Consider the following 26645-nt stretch of genomic DNA (forward strand, 5'->3'; position numbering starts at 1 on the left):
CGCGCGTCCGTGCGCCGCGCCGGGCACTCGGCAAACCCGGCCGCCGGGGCGCGGCGCGGGCAGTGGGGCTGTGCACCGGGACGGCTCCGCTCACGCTGTGCCTTGGTACGGCCCGGCGCGGCTCCGCCGCCTCCCCCCGCCCGCCGCCTTGGTACGGCCCAGCCGCGGCGGGAGCTGTGGGCCGGCCCCGGGGCGGGGCGGTGCGGGGGCGGAGCCTGCGTTCCCGTCAGGCGCGGCGGCCCGGCAACATGGCGGTGAGTGCGGGCGGGGCGCGGCGCGGCTCGGTCGGGCGGGAGCACCGGGCCCGGCGCTCCGGGTCCCACTCTGGGGCCGGCGGTCAGGCACCCCGCGCTCCCCCGGCGCCGCTCCCCGGTCTGCGCGGAGCCGTGGGCGAGCGGTCCCCAGGCGCGGGCGTCCCCCGGCGGGGCCCGGCCGTGCCTCGCTGCCCTCGGCTGTGCCGCAGCCCGCGGGGCCGGGCCCCGGTGTTCGCCTGCGGGGCAGCCCCGGGTGCGGTAGCTGGCGGGGCGGGTGGCTGCGGGGAGCCCGGTGGCCCGGCCGCGGCTCTGCTCTCCCGGTGGCGGTGCTGCGGGGGTTGCTGCGGTACTCTCGCTGTCCGTCCCGTTTCCGTGCGCTCAGGTGAGTGGAGCCGGGCACAGCTCCTGCCCCGGGTGCCCGAGCGGGGCCCTGGTCTTGGGGAGGAAAACCCCCAGCCCGGGGTGGGTCAGGCTGTGTGGCTCCGTGCCGGCTGCGCGGTAAGAGTAAGGAGTTCAACGCTTAGCGGCCGTGTGGGAACACCGGTGGAATTTACAATAATTTAAAATGCTTTGGCTGAAGAACTCTCTTTCTGAACTGTACTTAGAGTAGATTTATATGCCAGACTCCTCACCTGGCGTAGGAGGTACGGTTCCCTCCGAACGTGCAGTGAGATGCAGAACCATTACCTGGGGTTTATGGAGCGTCTGGAACAGAAACAGAATTCCATGGCTGTTTCACTGATGTTTGTACCCGCTCCTGTCTCCTCAGTTCAGACGCCTGTGAATTTGTTAGTCATTGCTAGGATGATCTGTTTGTTAGTGTGTCTGCGTTGTGTTGTTAACCCTTTCCGTACAGATTTTTGACGTTGTTGCAGAAGGCTGAACCTTGAGGCTACAGATTTACACGGGCCAGTCGTTGATCACGTTAGCGATGCTCTGTTGTGAGATTACGCTGCAATGTTACAGAGTCTAGAGAAATGCTTGCCTGTAATGAGAGAAGTTTGGGAGTGGTCTGTAACATAGTTCTGTATTTGTTAACCTGTTCAGCCAGACTTTTCTTCCTCTTTCTGTTTAACAGGAACGTAAAGGGACAGCAAAAGTCGATTTCCTGAAGAAAATTGAAAAAGAGATCCAACAGAAGTGGGATGATGAGCGAGTCTTTGAGATTGATGCTTTGGATAGGCAGAACCAAAAGAGGTATTGTTACATTTTTTTACAGGTTTTATCTTTAGCTGCTTGAAATGCCTTTTCAAGGGAACTCTTTTCTTTCAAAACCCGGGGGGGGGGGGGGAAATGGCTTCTTTTGAGTGAATAGTGTTCTTGGATCATCTGGAGGTACTTACTTATGCATGAAGTTGGCATTTCTATAGCTGACAACATAAAGCAGTGGTGTACGTGTATTGGCCAAGTTCCAGTAGGGTGAAAAAAGCTGCCGCCTCATTTCTTGGTAGTATCAGTACTCTCTGAGACTTTAAAAACAGGTCCTCTTTGGTGACTTCTACTTTTTGACATGGAGAGGGCTTCTCAGTGTGGTGCCTGAGCCCTGACTAGTGGGAGGGCTTCTGCTCTCCCAGTTAGGACTGCTGCTTTATCTGAAGGAAGGTGTGTACTTGCTCTGCTTCGCTGAGAAAAGAAAATTGTTAAGCAAATATCTTGGGTCGTGGTGTAGGCCAGCCTGTTTTACTTTGCATGGAAGTGGATGAAGACCAGGCGTGTGGTCACTGCTGTTCCTCAGGTGAGGTGCTGTGACTTCTTTGAGTACATGAACTATATTGCAAGGGTTTTTCCCGCTACTCTGTTAGTCGCAGAACTTCAGTGGGCACTTCTGCTGTTGTGATCTGCAGCTCCAGCAAAATTAGTCCCAAGACTGAGTGAAGGAGCTGAATGAGTTAGAAGATTTGAATGCGAAATTAGGAGGTGTAATAAAAACTGTGGTGTGGAGGTGTGTTACACTGTAGAACTCTTTTTAATTAAAAGAAATGCAGTCTGTGCTTTAAGTATTCGCTATCTTACAGGTTGAAATTTAAGGCTGTAATTAATACTTAGTTTCTGACTGAGAATGATAGTAGTAGGTCAGTTTTACAATATCGAGCAATTTCATATGAAATCTCAGTGTTTGTTACGGTAACGTGTGATCACCTTATAAATAGAGAAAAATCTGCTTTGCTAAACTAACGTTCTTGCACTTCTAGTGAAGATGCCATGTATTTATTTCAGGAATTTGATTTAAACATCTACATATTTGTATAAAATAGCTGATAGTACTAGAAGCTTCCCTAGAGGAGAGAGAAGTGATACTTGCATGAACATTGCTGCAGTCGGTCCTTACATAGTCACAGTGGGGTTTTAGCCCATGCCAGGAAAAGGCTGTGGGTACAGTGGTCTTTCTTGTGTTGAGCCAGTAAAGCTCTGCTGGGATGTAGATGGAACTGCTGTAAGAAATCTGTTGCTGTTCATGCACAACTCAATCCTAGGAAGTGATAGCAGGAATAGCTGTATCGATATTAAAGGTCACAGTTACTCAAAGAAAATGGGCCAGGAGAGATGACTTGTAATGTGGCTGGCCTTTTCCAAAGCTCAGACTTAAAAATTCTTTGCTATAATTCCTGTTTGAACTAAAGAGATTCACTAGGAAAAAATCTAACCTTTATTTAAAAATGATGAAATTCCACCACAGATCTTCTTGGGTTGTTTTAATGGCTAACAATGTTCCTTTTTTTTATTATCATTACATAAAGTGTTTTTTATTAACTATGAAGTTCTTTGACTTCAGTTCCAGTCACTGCATTTGTTGTATTTCTGCTTCTTTGCTTGAAGCTTCCCCTGCTAACGTAGTTGTGTTGTGTTTCTAGAGGGACTGTGTCTGAACCATCTCTTGTTTTCTGCCGTTTCCATGTTATAATGTTGTTGGTAGGATTGCTGTGTTCTTTCATATTGTTAAAATAAAAGAAGAAACCCTCTTGTTGACATCATGTCTGCATGAATGTGTACTGAGATTTAGCTGGGTCTTTTTTCTTTCCTTTTTGGTATTTGCCTCTTGTAATTCATCTGAACTGCTGTGGATTTTACCTTGTTTTTCTTATTTGTTAGGGAAGGATTTTTGATTTTTTTTTTTACTCTATAGAGCAGTCTGCTTTCAATCTATGCTGGTTTTGGTCAATGTAACATTTTGCTTTGATAATGGCATTCTGGTCTTGTGGTAAAATATTCCTGAGCTGCTGTCCACTGATCATAGAAGCTGCTCATTTCTTTGCTCATATTTTCTCCCACCTGGTTGGTTCCATAATTGTTCTCAGCTTTCTGAAGTTGGTGCTTCTAAGACAGAAGGCACGTGCAGCGCTGGTTTGGGCGCTGCTCGCTGCCCGCGTGGCAGATCCAGTCTGCTCTGGCGTTGGGGCCGTGCTCCATCCCCGTTCCCCGCTGGCGGCTGTGCTAATGGGGACGCCGGCTGCGGTGCCCGGGACTGCAGCCAAGCACGGTTCCTCTCAAATCGATGGGGTCCATGCTCCTCGCGGTGTAGCGGGAGGCTTCCTGGTGGAGCAGCGTTGGTCAGTCGCTAGGTCTGGGTCTGAAAAAGTAGTGACCTTGGTGATATGAGGTTAGTTATTTGTTGTGTGGGAAAGTCCCACTCAACCAGGATAAGAACTGAAGTGGTGTAACGGGTGGCAGCTGCTTCAATCACAGTGTTTTGCAAGCAAACGACCTGGCCTTGGTTTATGCATGTCGATACGTCAGCGTTAGCCTCTGAAGGGCAGAGACAAGGCACGGAGCGCCAAGGTGGGGTGGAAATGTGCGACGTCCTGAAGATCTAGATGTTAGCTTGGTTGCTTTGAGAGTTACAAGGATAACATTAGGAGGTTAACCTCCTAAGGATACGAGGTTACAAGGATAGCTTAATACACGTTCAACAGATTGCAGCGATGTATCTCTGGGGAAGGAGTCGTTATTCCCGGTGTGCGCTGGAAGGGCCAACGGGGCAGCGGCAGGTCGGACAGGGGGCTGCAGGCTTGGCGGGGTTAATTCGCAGAAGCAGGATTAGAACTCGGTACCTTTGGGAAGATGTTATAGCTGTTTCGGAGTTTCTCTCTGAAATAGATATAAACCTATGCAGGTTTTTTCTTTTCCATTTTTTTTTTAAAGATGATAAAACCTGTTATCATATCAGTTCTTTGCGGTCAACGACTCGTGTTACTGGCAGGGGAAATACGATTGTAATGTCACTGTGGGCTGGTAATAGCTGGACGTATCGGTTAACTGTTTGACTTTTGCATCTTCTGATGGTCATTTTAAAAGCTAATTGCATGTCTTAATTCTTCGAATTTCTTCTCAGCAAAGGCAAGTACTTTGTTACCTTTCCTTACCCCTACATGAACGGTCGCCTTCACCTGGGACACACGTTTTCTTTGTCTAAATGTGAGGTAAATATTTTCCTTTGCTGATACCTTTAAATACTAGTCTAGAATAGATACTGATTTTGTAGTTAAATTTTGAGCTACCAGAATGCCTTGTTGATTACTTCATATATTCAGTAATGACTTCATTCAAACTTCCATTTTTTCCCCATGTTTTCAGTGGAATTATTGCTGATTGAAGAGAAATGCCACTGATTGCTTTTTTTAATTCTAGGAGACTCGACTACAGATGTTTTCCCCTATTCATTCTTTCAGATTTGCTGAGATTTTTGGGAGATGCTGCTTCTTACCGCTTGTCTAGCTGCTAAATGGCACAGACTTCCCAAGAAATCTTGTTGCCTCTTGTTTGTGAATACTGTGCTCTACTACCTGTGTGTTAACAGATTTTTAGATACTAGTGGGTAGGATTCCACAAAATCCATCTCTTCTTTGCACCCATGCTTCTCTGGTAAAAAACAGTCCACTGAGGATTAGGAAAGCTTGTACTTGTGCAGCCAGGCAGTGGCAGGCCTGATAATAAAATCTAGTTTCACCTGCTTTTCCTTTGATTAGCTTCCTAGATGCTGTTGGCTGTGTTTGTCTATCTTTCAGTAGTTTCATGTTAAAGAAGGAATTGCACTTGTGTTTTTTGAGAAGGGTGCTAATTTAGCCTTACGCCATTCTTGTTTCATGTTTCATTTTTCCACTTTCTGTAGTTCGCAATTGGGTATCAGAGGCTGAAGGGAAAGAACTGCTTGTTTCCGTTTGGTCTGCACTGCACCGGGATGCCTATAAAGGTAAGATGGTTTGAGTTACTGAGGGCGTGTTCTGATGTTTTTTATACTTAAGACTACTTAGAGCATTGCTTACTGTCCATCCAGAACATCACGTTAATTTATCAAGGTAGTGTGATTTGGAACCTGGATTTGTAGTAAAGCTTTGCTGTGCTTGAGCTATACGTTACGACTTGCTAGAAAAGAAAATGCTTTAAAATTAAATTTACCTATTGTATTTTTTGATTTGCAAGAAAATCCTCACTGTAAACCTCTTCCTGCCTTGGCAGGCGTTCTTGAAGTTGCAGGATCTCCTAGAAGTTAATGCAATGTCCAGAAAAAGTTTAAAGCATGGTAGTGGAATGCAGAGTGTTATCAGTAAAAAAGCACTCCTTGGCAACTGCTTCGGTCATAGCTGCAGAGAAGTGCTGACAGACTACCAATAACTCCGTTTAGGCTTGTGCAGATAAGCTAAAAAGAGAAATGGAATTATATGGCTGCCCACCTGAATTTCCTGATGAGGAGGAAGAGGAGGAAGAAAATTCTGCTAAAAAAGAAGAAGAAATTATCATCAAAGACAAAGCAAAAGGCAAGAAGGTAAACTTTAAACAAAGTCTTTCTGGATTGGTAGCTTTTCTCCAAGACAGCTGGGCACTTTTAAGGTAGACTTAAAAAAAAAGTTGCATCAGCTGTGTGGTTTTGGAGGTACCATTTCAATGTGTGACATCTCAGTGATGAGCTGGTGCACTGTTTAATAGTTTCCTGAGAAAAATGAGATCATCTGGAGTAATACTGCTGGTTTTGTTTCTTCCCCCCCCTGCACAAAGCATTCACAAACAAGTTGTAAGCAACAACCCTGCTTTCTCAGCAGTAGGGGATATATATACACCTGCTGTTCCGATTATTCTCTTGTAAATTGTTATCTAGCCTATTCTGGCTAAATATGTGAAGTAAAATCATCCGAACTATTTTGGCTTATTGGGTATTTAAATGAGATTTATGATTTTGGGAGTGTCACAAAGCAAGGAGAAGAATCAAGTCTAGGAAAAATTTAGAGATGTTCTTACGTATATCGTTTATGTATGCTAAAGAGGTTGTCACACTGGAAGCCTTAGATTTGGGATTCTGTCTCCTCTACATCAACAGAAGATGCCATCTTGCCTACTCTTGCAGGTAGTAAGTTGCTGTTGGGTGGAGACATAAGATATTTGAAGGACAGTAGCTGGAAAAAGTAATATAAGCAAAGTAACAGCAGAAGAGGTCTTTGATACAAGGATACAGTGCAGGACCTATCCACCTTTGCATGGTAAACGCACCCTTTTGTTTGACCCGGACCTCAGTGAACTGGTGGTTTCTTTCCAGTTTGTCATGGACGTGGCAGGTACATGTAAGCGCGTAGCAGTTGAAAAGAGGAGGGGTTAATGTATGTACAACTGAATACAAGCTAGGAAATAGCGCAGATCAGAAACTCTGATTATTAATCTTTGCTGCTAGAGAAGGGATGCTAGAATATTTGTATAACTTGTCTATCTGGAAATAGAAACCATAACATTAATAGAGAAAAATGCTCTCGAGCATATAAAGCTGTTGTGAGTACAAGAACGTGCGCTTGTTCCTAATGGCAGCTGTCCTTGCAGAGTAAGGCTGCTGCCAAGACTGGCTCTTCCAAGTACCAGTGGGGAATCATGAAGTCGTTGGGTCTTTCTGATGAGGAAGTAGTCGGTTTTTCTGAAGCTGAGCACTGGCTGGATTATTTCCCTCCTCTTGCTGTCCAGGATCTGAAAAGCATGGGGTTGAAGGTAATTGTATGAAATCCAAAATTCAGTTAATCAAGCAGCCATTTGTGTATTCTCGTGTTTATGAACGCACTGCTGCTCCTTTGAGAAGATTCATGGCATAATACCAACATTCTAGAAATGTTTCTGGTAGTTTTGTAGTTATTCATTTAATGTTTCAATAGTCTTGGGTGATAATTAAGTGCTTTCTTATATAAAGCTTGTAGCCTATTCAGTTATCACAGCTGGAAACAAAAACCAAATAAAGGAATTATGACTTTCGCTTCTTGTTTCCAAATTGGGTAACTGTTCTGTAGTCAGCATTGATGGTAGTTTTAGGAAGAGTAATGACGTTAAATAAAGGTACTTGTCCTGCTGACAACAGTTTTTTAAAAATAAAGACAGGTAGAGATTACAAAACAAGGTAGTGCTGAAATTTAGCTGGAGCAATTGGTTAAAACTACTACAAAATATCTAAAATTGACAGTCAGCAGACAGGGCCTTGGGTCTTTGACGTCCCAGCTCTGAAAGACCATGCTCATGCATGCTGCATAGTTATATTTTTAAGCAGGCACCCTTTGTGTGAAACGTACTTGCATTATCTTTTTGGAGAGAAACCATTTTTTATTTTTAAAATAATAGTTTTGCAGTTATGAGGTTCCTTGAATTTTCGTATTGTATTTGCTTACTGGAGACTCTTATGCATTTCCAGGTGGATTGGAGGCGTTCTTTTGTTACTACAGATGTTAATCCTTACTATGATTCCTTTGTACGATGGCAATTTCTTACATTAAAGGAAAGAAATAAAATTAAGTTTGGGAAACGGTAAGCCTGCCACTCAACTCTGAGTTTATTGTGAATATGGATAAGCTCATCTTTACCAAAGGCGGAACCCTATGACGTGTCTCTGGAACGTGCTCGTAACTCACATTAAACTAAAATCCTTTTATTTCAAATGCTTTACTAGGCACAGTAGTGTATTTATTGTGCTAGCAAAGTGTGTGAGATTGTGTTCCTGTTTTAGTTTTTCCATGGGTACCAACTTAAAGCAAAATAGGGCCAATACTCAAAGCTCTTGCAAAACCTGAACGTTGACATTGGTGGAAAAGGATCGATGCAAAATTTGAAATGCTGTTAAGAGGTCTCTCTTTCATAAAGATCAGTTTGGGTTTTTTTCCTTTTGGTCTACACGTTTTTTTTATTTGCTACTAAATGAAAGTATACCTTTTTCTAGATATACAATTTATTCTCCAAAAGATGGACAGCCTTGTATGGATCATGACAGGCAAACAGGAGAGGTAATAATTTTACTTTACATTTTAATGTATTGCTCATGATCTTAAATACTGAATGGAAAAATAAATTGTGTCTTGAAGCAAAACATGTTTTGTACGTACATAGTTATCGGTTCGCAGTAGTGAGTACATGTGAAAATTGAATGAACTCCTCTGTTGAGAATATTTGTCTTGAACTATGAATAGTATTTTCCATTGTAGCTGCTTTCTGTGATTATTTGCCAATTGGTGCCAGCAGCATCACTACATCATAAACTTATGTGTTGCTGAGATAGTGGCTGTGAAGAGTAATTTTTTGGACATAGGAATAAAGTATAATGTCTCTCTCCGGTCTGCATTTTAGTAAACAGCCATTGTATCAGTGGAAATATGATTTACTTTGAAGAAAGAATCAGTACCTTAAATGGCATTTAGGTTAGGCTACTACAGAATAGGAGTTATTTTTTTTAGTGCTTGAGTCAATGTCTTATATTGATTGATGTATTGTTTATGTGAATTGTAGGGTGTTGGGCCTCAAGAATACACGCTAATAAAAATGAAGGTTTTAGATCCTTATCCTGCAAAATTAAGGTAGGTCTTGAACTTGTGATGGCATATAGGCTGTATCTTATGGCCAGAGGTGACCATTACATTAGACAGTCTGTTTTGCCTCATGCAGAATTTAATTTCACCCTGTTATTTCTGTTACTTCAAAGACTTGGTCTCTGTTTTGAGCTGCTATATTCACTATTCTGTGTGGAACTCAAATTGGAGTTTAGAGAAAAAAAAAAAAGAAAGAAAATGAAAAAGCCACAAAGAACTTAATGACCCACTTTTATCCCCTAGGAAGTGTTACTTAGAAGTTCATGTGAACTTAAAAGCATGTTCTGTATTGCCCTGAATGTTTTTATTTTCGTGACTTATAAAATACTTTTTTCTCCCCAGTGGCCTAAGAGGAAAAAATATCTTCTTGGTGGCTGCTACACTCAGGCCAGAGACCATGTTTGGACAGACTAACTGCTGGGTTCGCCCAGATATGAAGTACATCGGCTTTGAGACTGTGAAGGGGGATATTTTTATCTGTACCCAAAGAGCTGCCAGGAACATGTCCTACCAGGGCTTTACAAAAGATAATGGAGTCGTACCTGTTGTCAAGGAGCTGATGGGAGAAGTAAGCATCTTGCAGCTTGCTACTCAGGCTTAGCTGTTCCTGTGAAGCTTATACTTACAAAGGTGATAGTAGAATTCTATTTATAGAGAAAATAGAGGAACTATTACAAAAACTTTGGAGTGTTCAATGACTAAAACAGCAGCAGAAGACAGCTTCCTTGGCAGCTGAGCTACAGCTACTTATGGGAGATTAACCTGATGCACCTGCCTGTGGACAAATACGTTACTATTGCCTTAACATTACTTGATGAAATGATGGTTTTAAGTAACGTTTTCCTGCATACTGGGAAGCGTGATGACTTCTCTACAAGGAATGGAAAGAGACAGAAAAAAGTAACAGCTAGAAAGGGTTATGTGGAAAAGATTTTTTTGTTGATGCTGAATTTCCAGTACATCTTTGTGAATGAAGCTTGCTTAGCTTAGTAGTTGAATGTTAGTGTTTTTGATATTTACTATCATAAACTTCTGTGCTTTGAAGAAGTGTAGGTAGTGGCATTTCTTCTTCCTAATACCAAGTACCTTTGTGTTGTTTACATCACTTGATCTCCGTTCACTAAAATTTGTCACCATCTTTCTTGATCCTGCTTTGAAGGATGAAGTAGAAAATAGTTTTTGTTTCTTTGTTAGTAGACATGATGTGAATTCAAGCAAATAGGAGAGGTAGAAGACAACTGCAACACCTGGACTGCCTCCTGTCAGTGCATATATGATCTTGACAATATGCTTTTCCTGCCTTTGTTTAATCTGGGTTTTGACACTGGCTTCCTAATTCGTTCCTGTCTTGATGCTGATGTGCTTCAGATATTTGGAGGCAAACTGTTCTCCTGCTTACTGTGTTTTTCCAACTCTACACTTCAGTAGTTTTGCTTTCTCGGAATTGCTTTGTCTATATTGTTTGGTATTTGACTTTTCTACCAGTAAATAGTCTATATACTGTTTCAGATGGTACACACGTGCTTTTCATATGTCCCTCCTTGTCTAACTAGATTTTCTTCTTTTTCTTTGAATTTATTTGCTTATAATATGTAAGAAATGCCAGCAAATTTGGAGAGTATCAGACAGGAGATCTTACTCTGGTAGGCTGAAAAAATGCTATTTATTGCAATGATTTTCCTTTGTCCTGTGTAGGAGATTCTTGGCGCTGCACTTTCGGCACCTCTCACTGCCTACAAAGTTGTATACGCTCTTCCCATGCTCACCGTCAAGGAAGATAAAGGTAACTTTGCAGCATCGTCTTGCCAAAGCCTGTTTGATGTGCACTGTGCATTCAATACGTGTAGACTAATCTTTTTATCTGTTGTATCTCTGTCAAGGAACTGGAATAGTGACAAGTGTTCCCTCTGATTCTCCAGATGACATTGCAGCCTTGAGAGATTTGAAAAAAAAACAGGTCAGTCTGTTAACTGAATTGCCCCTGTTTCTGGTTCCTTTCCATAGTATGGAGGGTCGAAATTGGATATCCAGTGGGTAAAATGAAACGCCCTATAATTGGAGTTTTGCCATCTCTAACTTGAAATCAAACTAGTTAAAAATAAATGAAGTTAAAATCAACTGGGCTGCGAAAGAAGTTTTTTTTTATTGTCAAACTTCAAGATGAGTTTTGGATGAGAATCGTGTAACTTCTGCGCGTTAAGATATGGAAGAGTACCATTGAAATTGAAATGAATTCCTCTTGTGGAAATTACTTCCAGAGATGAGGTTAATAGCTCTGTATGAATTTCAAATGAGACTTGAAGGAGCTGTTGCTCTTACAGCTGCAAGAGTACATCAGTGTCTAAACAGCTATCTCTGCCTGTTGAATTTTTGTCCTGCTCGTTTTCAAGGTAGAGCAATAGTGGTTTTTTTTCCCCTTCTTAAAATTGTGGACAGTTATGACAAAGAATCACCTGGAAATGAAACAAGGATTAAACTCAGATGTGAGAAATGGTGAGAAGGCAGGACATGGCTTTGTCTGCTTTGTTGCAAAATGTTATGTACGAGAGAGACCTTATGAATAGATAAAAACCTTTAAATGTAGAAGATTTGTGTTCTAACCATATTGCATTATTCTTCTTACAACTTTCAAAGGCTTTGAGGGTGAAGTATGGCATCAAAGATGAAATGGTCCTGCCATTTGAACCAGTAAGTACACCCAAATGTGTCCATTTGCAATACACATGTATTCACTGCTGAGAAATGTGCCAACAACTGCGCCTGCCTTCTCTAGAATTTCTGTTTAAAGTCATCCTCAGCTGAAAGAGCTGAAAAGTTCAGTAAAGTTTTCGTGTTTTGCTATAGGTGTAATATTTTGTCTGTTAGGGGTTGCAAGGAAGACTTGTTATTCCGTGCTGTACTTCAGAGATAAAGTATTAATTTTTGTGGGAATTACTATTTTGGAGAATGGATTGCATCATTATACTGATAACCTGTTGGCTGGTTAAAACTTACAGCCTTAGTGGTCAGATTGTTATTGTATCTGTTCTACGCAGAGAGCTAAAGTCCCTTACTGTTAATGCAGACTCACGGCTGAATTGTTTTTGTTAGAAAACACAGGTTACAGGTAAAGCCGTCCCAGTATTCTGCATTACCCTTGCTGCCACTCGTTAGCTTCAGCACTGGTACAGCTTGGTACTGGTGCCATGTCAGGAGGTAAAACTAGGTTATTGCTTGTGGGAGGGCAGATCAGGGGCCATGCTGAGGGCTGCCAGGAATTTTTCGTTGGAGTGGAATTGCGCCAATACTTTGTAAGTCCTGTGTAACTTGATCAGTAATAGAGGTTGCAAATTTACACACAGAGTGCCACAATGCAGTAGAAGTCTGACGTTAGCCATAGCACCTGCTTCTGCTGCCATTAGGGTTCTTTGTTTAATATTGCTTTTGGCCCAGATATTATTGAACACACACACTGTCAGGTAACTAGTAGTAACTTGCCTTTTGTCCCCTGCGTAGCCTCTGGTTCAAACTCCCATGTCAGCCTCAGGACTGCAAACCAAGCAAAATATACTTGTCTCTGTTTCGTTCAGTGCGTCACTCCCTACTGAAGCTTGAGAAATCCAGGAAATAAGTCTTTGTGTAGATTTTATTGCACTGAGATAATTTGAGCTGAGTATCTGACACTGTTTTGTCAATTCTCAGGTGCCCATCATTGAAATCCCAGGCTATGGCAACCTCTGTGCTCCTTCAGTCTGTGATGAGCTGAAGATCCAGAGCCAGAATGACAGAGAGAAACTTGCTGAGGCCAAGGAGAGAGTGTACCTGAAAGGATTTTATGAGGGAGTAAGTAATAAAAGATTTTGATGAGTGTTTTCTTGCTGAGTTTGGTTAGGAGAAAAAAAAAAAGTGGGTAAAGATAAGGAGTCAAAAAAAAGACTGCAAGAAAGAGGGAGACTTTTTTCCTAGTTTCCCCTGACCACTTCTTGTTTAGTTTTCTCCTGCAGCCAGGTTCTGCAGTTGGAGGAGTTAGTAGAATTGAAGAAAGAGAATGTATGACTGCAAACTGAGACTTACAATCTAGTTTCCTAGCAAGTGATCACGTTCTGAGGAGTTGATCAATTTTGGTACAAATATTGATTTGGAAACTGATAGGAAGAAAGCAATATGTTGGTTTGTGGTGTTGGTTTGTTTTTTTTAAATCTCCTGTCTTTACTTGTGTAATGGCGTACTATAAAGTATTCCTCAGCTATTTTCTTGTAAGCTGCTGGCAACAATTTTAATTTCTGTCTAGCTGTGTTCAAATGTCTGTGTGCATGCTGACATGTATACAAATGCATTTTGGGTAAAGATGATCCTCTGTTTAATGAAAAAAGCCCTGTATTCCTGTTTTTGCATGTCAAAGATTGCAGTAACTACTACTTCTTTATGTTGCTCTAAAGAGCTATTGCACCTATTTCTTGTTAATTTGAAAAAAGAAATCCATTCCTGTGACCCATCTTTTATAGGTAATGTTGGTGGATGGATTCAAAGGACAAAAAGTTCAAGATGTCAAGAAACCTATTCAGAAGATGATGGTGGATAATGTATGTGGTAGTGTATGCTCACAGCTTCTTTAAAGTTACCCATTTTGTCTATTTCACGGTAGCTGAGTTGCTGAAGAAACCTCTCAGTTTTGGTTCTGCAGTCCTCTTAATGGTGCTTTGAATAGCTACGGAGTATAAATACTGAAAAGGGAAGGACCTGGTATTCTTGGACTAAGTGGGATGAGTAGCTTAACTGAAGGCCTCTCATCCTCTGCTTCATCCCATCACCTTGTCTAGGAAATATTTTGGTCTCATCTTTGATACAGTTGGAAAGATGCTGTAAGATCTGAATTGTCAGTCTGTTTCAAGTGTGCCAATAAAGGATGTCTGTGACCTGCAGACACCCCGTTTCTGGGATTCATCGTGCAGAGAAGGAAGAGTAGTAAACAAGCAATGTCATGTCATCTCTCTAATACGATTTTCCTGATGAGGACTGGAAGTGGGAGAAGCTGCAGTTGTTTAGTCAATATTCCCTTGTTGTTGCAGCGTTGTTATGTTCAGATAATAATATAACACTTCATCCTGTTTCAGCCCACATCAGAATAGCGTGGTTTGTGAAGGTAGAATTAAAGCTCACCGTTATATTTTTCTTTACCTGTTTTTCTTTTATATAGTAGCTGTTTTAATCAGTAGGGGCGTAGTCAATGAGTAATATTTTGTGCTTCTGTGCTCCTTTTTGCTGTGCATGGAACTGTTCTTTACAAAGTCATGTGAACGGATACCTCGGAGAAGTGCATAGTCAAGTATTGCCCTCATCTAAAATGAATGCTGAGGCAGAGAACCTGTGCAGTGGTGAAAGCCATGCAATAAATGCCATAAAATGGATTGGAATGGAGAGGATGCTTTTTAGTAGGATGTGAGGATTTTTAAGACTTTGCTAAGTACTTAAATCTTAGCTTTTATTACCCTTTCCACTCTTAGGATGAAGCCATGATTTATATGGAACCTGAGAAACAAGTTATATCGAGGTCTGCTGATGAATGTGTTGTGGCCCTTTGTGACCAGTGGTAAGTGAAGTAAAGCTGTAGTTACAAAGTTACTGCTAAATTATATCCTACTTGTGGATTGCTTTATTACAGTAAACTTTTCCTGACTGCAGGTATTTAGATTATGGTGAAGTGAACTGGAAGAAACAGGCATCAGAGTGCTTGAAACATCTAGAGACGTAAGTTATAAAAGCAGATGTAAAGGGGGGTGATCGTTTGCTGCTCCCGCTGGTGGTGGTGTAAGAGGGCTGAGAGGAGCAATTAGTAATAGCTTATTTCTTACAGGTTTTGTGAAGAGACTAGGAGAAACTTTGAAGCTACTTTAGGTTGGCTACAAGAGCATGCATGCTCCAGGACATATGGCTTAGGTAGGCAAAACACTCGTTTTCTCACTCAGTGCTTCATGAAGATGGTACTCATCACTTCATTTGGAAGGCTTAAGTGCTATCTAGAATCCAAAATGTTCTAGGTAAGTGTAGAACAGATTTATTCAACTTACATCTTGACCCAGCATCCTGGAGAAGGCACACTTTCTTGAAAATGCTGTGGCCAGGGGTAATTTTATTTTTGCATTACTGCAGTGATTCTATGCAGCATCTCTGTAGCTTTTTGCCTGGGCCATTGATTTGAAAGGGGCTTCCAAAGAAGGAGCTAATACCATTTCTTGGGTGTTCTCCTTAAATTCTGACTAGCCTTCATCTTGCGTAGCCTGTGACATAGGACAACTGTTATAACTGCATTATAGTACACAGCAAACCATCATGAGCTGAAATTTGTTTGATGGTTGTGTTAAGAAACTGACTACAAAAATAGGAAGTACTTTCTCTTTAATAAAATTTTCAAATGCAGAAGTGGAGTTTTTAAAAAATGGATTTTTAAAAGCATAAGCAGGAGTGCTTGCATATATATGTGTGTGTGTATGTACATGTTCCACTGAAAGTCATAAACTGCTAATGTACACGTGAGTGTCATGCTCTTTAGTAGGGGTGATACTGACTGCTTCTCATACCCAGCTTCTGTCTCTGCTAGGTACCCGGTTACCTTGGGACGAGCAGTGGCTGATAGAGTCGCTCTCCGACTCGACTATCTACATGGCCTATTACACGGTGGCTCATCTGTTGCAGGGAGGGAACCTGAGGGGCCAGGGAGAATCTCCTCTAGGCATCAGGTAAGGAGAGCGAGTCATTAAGTTTTCGTGTTTACTTGTTTACTTCAGTTAAGTTACAGCATATCTGCAGAAGGGAAATAAGGAAAGAGAAAGGAATATGATGGCCAGAGAGAGAGGAGCAATGTCCCTGAAAGCAGAACTATATGCAGAGTAAATAACCTTTTTAATACTTGTTTGACTTGCCTTCAAATGGTGCTTGCCAGGTGTTTTTGAGTGATTGGTTTCAGTGGCTGCTGAAGCGTCTCTGCTTGTTGAGATTGCTTTGCAACTGTAAAAAATTGTACGCCTCAGTGTAGAAAGTGGGCAAGATTAGCTCTTAGTTTCTGTCACTGCATTAAAAGTTGGTAGCTCTCTTTGAAGCTTAGAACCATCTTTTATCCACACCTCTTATGTGGAAACATTCAAAGTAAGAGGGGGAAGGCATTTGTACCAAAATACCTCCTAAGAGTGCTCTGCAGCCTCTTGGTTGGAGTGGCTGTGTACTTTCAGTGACAAGAGATCAGAGAGTTCAGATAGTACAACTCGCCTGGAATTAAAAAAAACACTGCCAATCTTGCCTTGAATCTAATGCTCTAATTCTCGTATTTTATGAAGTATTTTCTGGAATAGTTTACACATTGGAACTGAAACTTGCCTTATTCAATGCTATAACTAATCTGAAAACCACTTCCAAAGTGAAGATTCTTACGAATCTTCAGTTAAGGTCACAAGTGGTGCTGGGAGTGGGGTGGGGCAGCATTCGTTAAAGAAATAATCAGATTTCCAGGACATTCGAGGTCATGCTTTAATTACGAATTCGTCTCTTTTTTATGGGAGTCTTCATGCTTTACTGGGAAGTATCAAAGAGCATTTTAAGCAGAGCATGGCTTGAGCAGCTCCAGTTCCTGATTTTGCTTCATGTTGGACTCGCTTGATCTTAGACAAAGTACCTGTACACTCTTTGTCCGTGTTTGCTCTGCTTATCAGATGGAGTATGTTGTGAGAATTTTTAAGCTGTCTTATTCAAGATGCTGTGGAGTGTAAGAGGAACTCTGACTGCTATCTGAATATGGGACTAACTCTGTGCAGGGCACATCAAATGAGCAAAGAAGTTTGGGATTACATCTTCTTCAAGGCAGCTCCATTTCCTAAAACAGAGATTCCAAAAGAAAAGTTGGACAAGCTAAAGGAGGAGTTTGAATTTTGGTATCCAGTGGATCTCAGAGTTTCTGGCAAAGATCTTGTTCCAAATCATCTCTCGTACTACCTCTATAATCATGTGGCGATGTGGTCAGATCAAAGGTGAGTCTGGAGATAATGCGAAACACATGTGCAGGAGATAAAGCTGGACAGTTTGTAGTTCTGGTACACTTGCTAATGGCTTTTCTTGGACTGCACAACATACAGAATTAGGTTGAAGATGTATTTTTTCATATTACAGCTTTGTTATAGTTGTCTGTAGTAGAAGTTATTGAAATTGAAGGCTTTTTACCATTATTCCCCCTGTTTTTTCTAGAATCCTTTAAAGATTTTAAGATGCAAGATTCTTACGTACAAATTCTAAAACATTCTTTAAAGCAAAACTGAAATCTACCTGCATGATGTGACGTCTAGTTGACTTGCCGAAATCTTTTTTGTTCTAAAAGCTGGAATTCTAGCATGTAGCCTAATTGACTTGGCAGTTTCAGTCGGCTCTGGAGCAAACTGAAGGATTTGTATGTCCTAACTAAACAGTACCTCGGCCTGGTGCTTCTTTAGAGGATACGTGTAAAAACCATATTGAAACAGCAGTGGTGTATCTTTCAGGATTTTTTCCTCTGTTGGGAGTGAGTACAAAGTAGCACCATCCAGAACTAAATCCGAATGCAGCCGATGCTGGAATTGTGGTGTTTGATGCTATTTTTCATTTGTTTCAGCTAGCTATGGAGGCATGAAATGCTTAGTTAGGTAGCCACATGAAAAAGCAAATGTGTAAAAAGTGGAGAAAAAATTTTACCTGTAGCTTTCATTGGCCTGTTTTGTAAAAATCAAATGTCTTTAAATATCTCCTCTTGTGTATTTCCCGGTATTGAATCATACTTCTGCACTGGGATTTAAGTAACTTTATAATCATCAAGTTATCTTAATTACTTCTGAAGGATAGTTAAAATGGTGTGTATATATTCCCATGGACTGTGCAGTACAGGTTGAGAATCTTTGCTGATCACGTGGTGCTTTTAGGAAGACGTAGTTCTGCGCGTTAAGATGTTGCCTTCCCTGGAATCTTTACTGAAGAGTTGTATGAAACTGTGTACAGGAAAAGCTCTTTTGTCATTTGTAGTAAAGATGGTTGTGGGGAACTTGATACCTGCTTCCTCCTTGGCAGTGATGTGTGGGACCTTGCTCTATCAAGTGCTGTTGGGCAATGCCAGTCACTGGCCTTTAAATTAAACCTAGGTGAATAGAAGGGGGTGGGGTCGATGAAGTGTAGTTGTAGGTGCAGTGCTCCCTGCTTTGCGTTTCAGCAGTGATAATACCTAGTTCTTTCAAAGACACTCCTTAACAAAAGAATTAAGAGACCCCTTAGGTATTTTTTTGAAGATTCCACTTAAGGTGGTCATCCCAAACTGGAAAATAAAATGTTTGTTCTTTTTTAAAAAAGAGAAGATGTATTTACTTTACCAAATGCTTTATCTCTTGTCTTCAAACAGAGAAAAATGGCCAGTAGCTGTGAGAGCAAATGGACATCTCCTTCTCAATTCGGAAAAGGTACAGTGAGGTTTCATGTATGAGATGGCTTTTGAGGTTGTCAAAATAGGCACTCGCCAGCCAGACTGGCTGAATTCAAGAGGAGGAAATAGGGAAAATTCTGGTTTCTTCACTGGTGCCCTCCAGTTTTTCATTCATCAGAGGTAAAGAGACCTGCCTTTCCTCCAATTCTGTCTAACACTTTTCTCAAGTTAGCTCTTGTATAGCTTCACCAATTTAGTAAAGATTTCAGCACCTTTCTGTTAAGTTCTAGGGTTACATAGAATGTAGAATGATTTTTTTTTTGAACAAAATTTTACCTTTATTAAGCATTGGAGTAGGTGCAGTGAGAGGAAAAAGTTTGTGCCAGTAACTGGCTAATGTATGCAAGTTCTGAAATTGAATTGAATTTAATTTAAAAGTGCCTGAACCTAGGAATTAGGCCTTGGAGACTTTCTAGTATGGAGCAAAAACCTGACCAGAGTCCTTCTTGAAAAATTAATGCAGATAAGCTGAAAATGCCGATTTTTGAAGTAGTATATAAGTTTAATTTGGGTAATTTCTGGAATTACATTGTGGTACTGGTTATCGCGTTTTTCGAAGCCTGACAGTCTGGGGTGGAACCCAAATGATGCAGGAGGCAGCTGCCATGCCCCTGCAGCGGTGGTGTGTATGGACCTTCATAGTAAGGACTTGTGCAAGTCACAAACTATGCTCAGCGTGCGGGAGCTAGAGACGTGCTTGCAGAGTTTGGTCTACTTTTGCTGTGAGACCTAGTTCAGATTTACTGAATTGCTCTTGCTGTGATTCGTGAGAAAATACTTCCTCAGTGGTTTGCCCAAACCCTTGTAGTGTCTATCTTGCTTGTCCAAAAACAAAATCAAGGTGTGAGAAAACAGGCTCTTCTGTTTCTTTCAGATGTCTAAATCTACAGGCAACTTTCTTACCCTAACTCAAGCTGTTGACAAGTTTTCTGCAGATGGTAAGCGTGTTCTGACCTGCATCTGATTTCCAGTTATGCCACAATGACCAAAATCCGTGTTTTGCTCTCGGGGGAGCCGTGGTTTTATGGGAGTACTGAATGGCAGTGAGTCTGCTGCTTACCACCTCTTCTGTTTGAAAAGCTGAACTCTGTTTAGAAAATTGGGATGCGTGTTAGCCCAGCCCCTGTGTCAGCCAGGCACTGCTCCTGGCGTTGTGAGCTCCTGGAGGGTGCCTGTGTCGTCCTTCCACTCTCACTGAAGAGATCAAAGCATGAGACACACACTGTTGATGCCCGCGCTGCGTGTACGTGCATGGCCCTGTTCCTTCTTGCGTGCTGCTGTGTTTTGGGCAGTGGTTGTACTAGTCTCCTGGTTCTTGGTGTCTGCCTGGTTTCCTCCCTAAGGAGGGCAGTGTACCTCTCCTGGATAAAGTGCATCCTTTGAGACATCTCTCTGTAGCTGGCCAAGCAGTGTGTAAATTCGCTTTGCATTTTATTAACTCAAAATAAATTACAACTAACTTTTCATTACGAGTCCCGTGCCTCCTGCATGTGTATCTACTAGCTAACTGCGTGCCAGCCGTGTTAGCTGATCCAGTTTCTTTCAGGCATGCGTTTAGCCTTGGCTGATGCTGGAGACACTGTTGAAGATGCCAACTTTGTGGAAGCCATGGCAGATGCTGGTATTCTTCGTCTCTACACATGGGTGGAATGGGTAAAGGAGATGATTGCAAACAGAGACAGTTTAAGAAGCGGTCCTGCCAACACCTTCAATGACAGAGTCTTTGCCAGGTACAAAAGGCTAATCATACAGTTTGGTCCATGTTTCTTCTTGCAAGGAGCATGTCTGTAGCTATTTTTTTCCTATGAATTAATGAATTTCATAAAACCAAACATATTACAGAATAGGTTATGTGATTGTGCTGCACTGCTGACATTGATAGTGTTTTACACAGTGTTGCCATTATGTGGGGTAGGCTGGGCAATATTGATGAGTTTGCTTCACTTCCATTGCCTCCATAGTGAAATGAGTGCAGGCATCCTGAAGACAGACCAAAACTATGAGAAGATGATGTTTAAAGAAGCTCTGAAAACTGGCTTCTTTGAATTTCAGGTAGGAGGTCTCTTTTTAGGTGTAAGAAACGAACACTTGGTATTTGTTACTTTGTGGATTTCTTTTGATCCTGATGTCTCTGATCCTTAATTATACAGCTGAATTGGAATCAGAATTGTGCCAAGAAACAAGTACTTTAATGGAATAAATGTGAAATTATAAAGGTCTGCTTGTGTCATTTTATGAAGGTCCAGAGGAAGATGACTGTGATGCTGTAAATAGTCCTGATATCTGAGTAAAAAGCTGCTTAAAAAAAAGACGCTATTAAAAAGAGCATTTCCTTCCTTTAGCTCCTTTGTAATAAGGAACTCTTCATAAGAAATCCGGATAATACATCAATAAAATTGTTAGGAAGCAGAGTGCTTTTTGATATATTCCATAAGCTGTGTCGCCAGAGTGTCTGCTGAACCATGCCACTTAATGAATTACAGAGACTCCTTGATGTGGCTCCATGATATTCAGGAATATGATTAAGTAGGCTGAATTATATATATAATGATGGATCATATTCATTGCCTTTTTCTTTGTACTTATTAGTATCTTGATGCACACTGTTTGGGGTGGTAGTATCTGGTGGTTGTGGGTATTTTTGTCTTTTATGTCTGTGCCAATAAACACTTTTTAAAAAGTACTATATCAATGCAAAAATCAAATGGCAGCTGACAGACTTACAGTGAGGTGCTTCAGGAAAATACATTTTTTTGTAGTAATCCATTACTGTGTTCTAAGCTGCTTACATTCTAAAGGCGTATTAGATTATCAGAGCAAAGAATTGTGGTGTGTTTTCTTCGAAGTGTTTCTCTGTGGCGGCTGGAGTGAGGTGATGATGGTTGCATGGGCTGTGTTTCAGGCAGCAAAGGATAAATACCGTGAGCTGGCGATAGAAGGAATGCACAGAGAGCTGGTGTTTCAGTTTATTGAAGTTCAAACTCTGCTGTTGGCGCCTATCTGTCCCCACTTATGTGAGCACATCTGGTCGTTGCTGGGAAAGGTACTAATGTTTCAGTGTTGTCATTTGATTCGCGTCTAGGATTTTGCTGATATTTTCTTCGTAAGACTCCCATCAGGCTTGTGGATGTCTTTCATATGGAAGTAGGAGAAACATATGCCTTGTAATATGAGGAGCCGTAATAGCTTATTGTCCGTAGGACAGTGAACATACAGAGTTAGCCTGTTGCTTTGGTTGTGTACTCAGAGGTGATCTAAAATTAACCCAAATAATGCAGTATTCCTACACCAATCTGTGAAACGCTGGGTTGTTTTTAGTTGCCTTGTGCTTGTGGATGAAGTTACGTAGCTATATGGCAGGTCTAACTGTATGTATAGTCCTTAACGCACTTGCAAATGAATGCTTGTTGGCTGTGTACATACTCATTTACAACCTAGTTATATGTAGGTGCTCACTGATGTTTAAACTCCAGTTTCCAGTCAAGCTGTAACGGGCTGAAGAAGCACCAGATACTGATGTGTTTTCATCTCAGTGCATGTCACTGTTTCCTTTCTTCAAAGCCTGATTCCATCATGAGAGCCTCATGGCCAGTAGCAGGTCCCGTGGATGAGGTATTAATCCGCTCCTCTCAGTACCTCATGGAAGCAGCTCATGATCTCCGACTCCGTCTCAAGAACTACTTGGTGCCTGTGAAAGGAAAGGTGACGTGTGCTAAGTCATCTTTTTAAATGTGCGTACTTGATAATTCTGTATAGCCTCAGGATTCCTTCCTAACTTTTAAATTTGTTTCCTTAGAAAAGTGCTAAAGAACCTGCCCAGAAGCCTTCTCACTGTACCATCTATGTGGCAAAGAACTACCCGCCTTGGCAGCACACCACCTTATCGGTTCTGCGCAAGCACTACCAGGTGGTCCTTCTGTTTCTTGGGGCTGCTTACCTGCTTTTTCTGGGCTCTTTTTTTCTGTCTGTAAAAAGCTTATAAGCTGTAATTTGTTACCAAATTATTTAAATATAAAGCAAGATGTTTTAGGTTTTCTTTTTGTATTTGCAACTGTCCGATAAATTTTGGTGCTTAATGAAAATGTCCCAAGGAATGTAATTGGTTTGACAGTATGATTTCATTGTTTTTTGACAATCTGAGTAAAAAGCGGCCCATGTTCTGTTGTTTTTATCATTTGCAGAGTGGATAGCTTTTAAAGTATTCTTCCCAAGTATATTTCGGAGGAAACATTGTTGACTGACAGATTCATGCTGCCTTACTGTGCAAGTGGGCTTAGAAGCGTTGTTTTGGTCCTTGAACAGGTGTATAGTATTCAGTGATGCTACAAGAAATACGTTGAGATGGAATACGTCAGTCCTAAGTAGAGGAAATAAGCTTTCCTGAAAGCAGAAGAATCTGTGCTTCTGACGTGGGGAAACAGAGGAGAGTGGCTTTTGGCATCTTGACAAACCACCCTGCTCAGCTTGAGCAAATCAGTATTGTAGCCGATACCTTAGAGAGTAGCGACTATTCCAGATTGTGGTGCTGATAAACCAATTTTCCTCATGTGAAATATGTTTTTGGAGTATTAAACTTTGGGCATTCTATAGGCTTTTTTCTGCATCAGCGTTAAAATACACTTGTTTATCTGATGCACTAAATGGGATTGTTGCAAATACCTACATTTTGGATGTGAAACCCAAACAATTCAGGAGACTAGCTCTTAAAATTGTGCTTGTGATAAGGCTTAAATACGGATTTAAAGTGCATTCTGGTAGAAAATTTAAGTATATTGATATATAGTTACCAGAAAGAATAAAGCAAATGCAGAATAATACTGAGTTGCCTGAATGGCAGTAATTATCTAGGTTTTTTGGTCAAAGTTCTAAAATTTTACTTTTAAAAAAGTTTCAAAGGGGTGAGAAAATTATATGTAACATCAATGATGATGACAAACCTTGCTGGTATTTATGTGAAAGAACAAAGGATAGATGATATTAAAGGGCAAGTTTTTTTAATGATACCTGTACTTTTTAATGGATGTACTTCAATGTTTAGGTCAGTGGAGGTCAGCTGCCAGATAATAAAGTAATTGCCAGTGAGCTGAACGCCTTGCCGGAGCTGAAGAAGTATATGAAGAAGGTTATGCCTTTTGTTGCCATGATTAAGGTAAATGTCAGAGGGACAGTTCTTGTCTAGAAAAAGCTTTTTTGAGTGAAGCATGTTGGACAAAGGCAATGATAAACTGTAACTTTGTGCACTGGTATTGCAGTTTCCTGTATTTTGTTCCTGGATCTCCTACTAACTTTGGAGTTTGGTCTCTATCCTGCCCCTTGGTTGTTTGGCATATTTGTGGTTTTGTTTATAAGCTTCTTTGACATCTGTGGAAGAGAGATATAATAAAAAGTCTCTATGTGAATTGGCGCAGTGAACTAGTGCTCTAGTTGAGGCTTGGTAGTTTGTGTATTTTGCAGGTTATACAATCTGTGCTTCAAATACAAGTGGATTCCTCTACGTTTGAAATGCATCATGTTTGACTTCTCCGGTTTTTCATGCTGAAATGAGAATAAGGCGTGGCTCTGGAGACAGAAAAATGCTTAACATTTGAAAGTTAAGAACAAGGATAGAGTTAATTGGTTGCACTACATTTAAGGGAGGAAAAAAGGGACTGTTTTGAGCCCTGAAGGGAATTAACAAATTTTCTGTTTGATTCTTAAGTTTTTATCACTGATATTCTGATATTTCATGATTATTTTCCCAGAGTCGTGCAAGCCTATGAAAATCTTGGCTTGCAGTTTTTTTAAAGAAACTTTTTTGTACTTGCTGTTTTAGATAAAAATTCAATATGGCAATTAGGAAGGTTCAAAAAGCAAAGCATAAGCAAAATTCTAAATAAATAAATAAAAAAGAGGGGCCAGAGTAGGATTTAAAACCTTTCTGACTTTTACTTGTGGTTTGTAGAAGTTGAGAGGGATTAGTAATGGAAAAAATATTAATGAGTGTAAAAGTATTGCTCTTTCTTCTTAAGCTTTAGCTTGATTTTTAAAATGTATGCAATAATGTCTTGTATTTGTAAGCTTTGCTATACTTTACAAATGGAGGTGCTCTTTCGCCCTTTCCCTAGGGTTGTTCTAGTTATTCCTTTTCATGGTAGCTCCGAAGCCTTCAGAGGAACAGAGAGCACAAAGCAGCTATGAAGCTCCCTGTGGAAGCGAAGTTTGTGAAGAGATGTAGTGCTGTGTTAGATCAGCCGACACGGCTGGGAAAGGTCAGGCCAGCTGCCAGTCCTACGAGTGTGTTGGGTCTGAAACATCTCTGGTTTCTGATGTCCTTAGTCTGGCGATGGGTAGTGATCCCGGTGTGCACAGGGACTGGGTTGGTGTGCTGAGGCTTACCCAATAATTGATCCTCTTGCTTCTAAAGAGCAAAGTGATTTGCTGTAAAGATGTAAGAACATCTGAGCTCAGACTCCCTAGATTGGTGTGTTTTCCTCTGAAACCAATTATTCAGCAATTCCACTGTACAAGGAGCATTTCTGCTTGTGGTTGCTGTTCGTCAAAGGAGGGCTTAAATGCAGAAAAAACTTTGTGATTTACAAAGGGAAGCAATTCAGAGTTAATGTAGGGAATCTCTCACACTAAACTGACAAGGAAACCAGGAAACCACAACCACACTGAGTCTGACAAAGCAGAGCTTCAAAGGAGACAGCTGGCTCGGCGTATGAAAGAAGAAAGGGACGGAGTAAATTCCAGAGAGGAAGTTCTGTTTCAGTTAACAAAAAAAAAAAAAAAAAAAAATCATGTGGTTTTTATATTGCCTTAATATGTTGTCACTTGTGACTGTTGCTATTTGCTTTCTGGACTAATTAAGTTACTTTTGTGTTAACATAGAAAGCAGTTGTTATTTCCCTGCAGAGAGCTTGTTTTATGACTGCTGTGAACATGCCCAGTTGTTGTATGCTTGTCCTTTGTTTTAAACTAGGTCATAAGACTGAATTTCCTGCTGTGAAATACCACCGAAGTGCTGACTTATTTTGTGAATTCTCAACCTGCGCATTAAGAAGGGATTATAAATAACTGTGAATGTCAAACACCTTTTCAATTCTGTATTAAAAATGTGTTCTAATTGCTGTTACTCCTCCCATCAGTGTCACTAACTCTCCCTAGAAGAAACCCTGTTACAAGAAAATTATTGTTCCTATGTTAGCATGTTGTGCCAGCAGAGAGCTCTCGTATTTAAAAGCCTGTTCTTTTCATGACAAATGTAGATAGCTTGCCACTTTGAAGCATCATTTTACTTGCAGCATTTAGAGGGTTTTAATTTTTTATTTTTCTTTTTTTTTCTCTGGCAGGAAAATCTGGAGAAGAATGGTTCACGTGTTCTTGATCTGGAACTGGAATTTGATGAACGTGCAGTGCTCATGGAGAATATTGTCTATTTGACAAACTCACTGGAGGTTGGTACATACTTGGCATATTCATTACTTGGTTTTTATTGGGAGAGCTGGAGGACCAGCCTTAAGGCTCGAAAGTTTGCATTACTGCGGGGTATATGGTGCTCAAGTAATAGTTTTCTATCAACTTTCTGTATTTTGATCTTGCTGTTTAAATTTGTCAAATATAGGTGTATAAATCTGTTAAATATAGGCACGAGGCACAGTGGTAGTTGGGTAGTATACAAGCGTGTTCCCACAGAACAGAGGCGGGTTTTACTGCAGAATTGGTTGTATCCGTGATAGTAAAGTCAGTGACACTTTTAAAGAGACGTTTTTCGCTGAGCCAAACAATATCTTGCATTTTTTTTCAGCTGAAAAAATGAGGAGGGGATGTTTCAAGGCATTACTAGCAAGAATGATCTGAGTCCTTAGCCTGGTATCCTCGGACTCATACAATGGCATGTTGACTGTAGTGGATTACCTTGCCCTCTTCGAGGAGCAAGTTTTGGGCAGGGCTTTTAAAACTATGGTGTGTAGTAAAATGGATGCCAATCTAGTAGCAGCTATGCTGCTTCATAGGTTAACTAAAATTTAGTTCAACAGGCAGTATGTTAATGAGAGGACAGCTCAGGCAGGTTATATTAAAAAAAAAAAAAAAACAACCAAAAAAACCACACCCCAAACAAAGAAAAAA

The 26645-nt window shown here is 41.0% G+C and overlaps 1 protein-coding gene across 2 annotated transcripts in view; it reads left to right on the forward strand.

Moving 5' to 3' along the window:
* Positions 1–192: 192 nt before the first annotated feature.
* LARS1 (leucyl-tRNA synthetase 1) overlaps positions 193–26645 on the forward strand; it is a 30732-nt gene continuing 4279 nt past the window's right edge. The window contains exons 1-29 of one of the 2 annotated variants that reach the window (XM_075441514.1): positions 193–254; positions 1333–1451; positions 4585–4672; positions 5362–5442; positions 5875–6015; positions 7056–7217; positions 7906–8018; positions 8428–8491; positions 8991–9058; positions 9413–9638; positions 10766–10853; positions 10951–11027; positions 11705–11758; positions 12752–12892; positions 13555–13632; positions 14554–14639; positions 14732–14797; positions 14904–14986; positions 15648–15786; positions 16855–17067; positions 18456–18513; positions 19411–19474; positions 20083–20266; positions 20498–20588; positions 21439–21579; positions 22098–22238; positions 22333–22443; positions 23575–23685; positions 25868–25972. In XM_075441514.1, coding sequence (XP_075297629.1) covers positions 249–254; positions 1333–1451; positions 4585–4672; positions 5362–5442; positions 5875–6015; positions 7056–7217; positions 7906–8018; positions 8428–8491; positions 8991–9058; positions 9413–9638; positions 10766–10853; positions 10951–11027; positions 11705–11758; positions 12752–12892; positions 13555–13632; positions 14554–14639; positions 14732–14797; positions 14904–14986; positions 15648–15786; positions 16855–17067; positions 18456–18513; positions 19411–19474; positions 20083–20266; positions 20498–20588; positions 21439–21579; positions 22098–22238; positions 22333–22443; positions 23575–23685; positions 25868–25972 — 3099 coding nt within the window. In that variant the 5' untranslated portion in view covers positions 193–248. Of the gene's footprint in view, positions 255–544; positions 637–1332; positions 1452–4584; positions 4673–5361; positions 5443–5874; positions 6016–7055; positions 7218–7905; positions 8019–8427; positions 8492–8990; positions 9059–9412; positions 9639–10765; positions 10854–10950; positions 11028–11704; positions 11759–12751; positions 12893–13554; positions 13633–14553; positions 14640–14731; positions 14798–14903; positions 14987–15647; positions 15787–16854; positions 17068–18455; positions 18514–19410; positions 19475–20082; positions 20267–20497; positions 20589–21438; positions 21580–22097; positions 22239–22332; positions 22444–23574; positions 23686–25867; positions 25973–26645 lie in introns of those variants that run through there. The other variant, XM_075441515.1, reaches the window with a different exon arrangement.

This window comes from Opisthocomus hoazin, chromosome 22, assembly GCF_030867145.1.
Source record: "Opisthocomus hoazin isolate bOpiHoa1 chromosome 22, bOpiHoa1.hap1, whole genome shotgun sequence".
In the NCBI taxonomy this organism is placed as follows: domain Eukaryota; kingdom Metazoa; phylum Chordata; class Aves; order Opisthocomiformes; family Opisthocomidae; genus Opisthocomus; species Opisthocomus hoazin.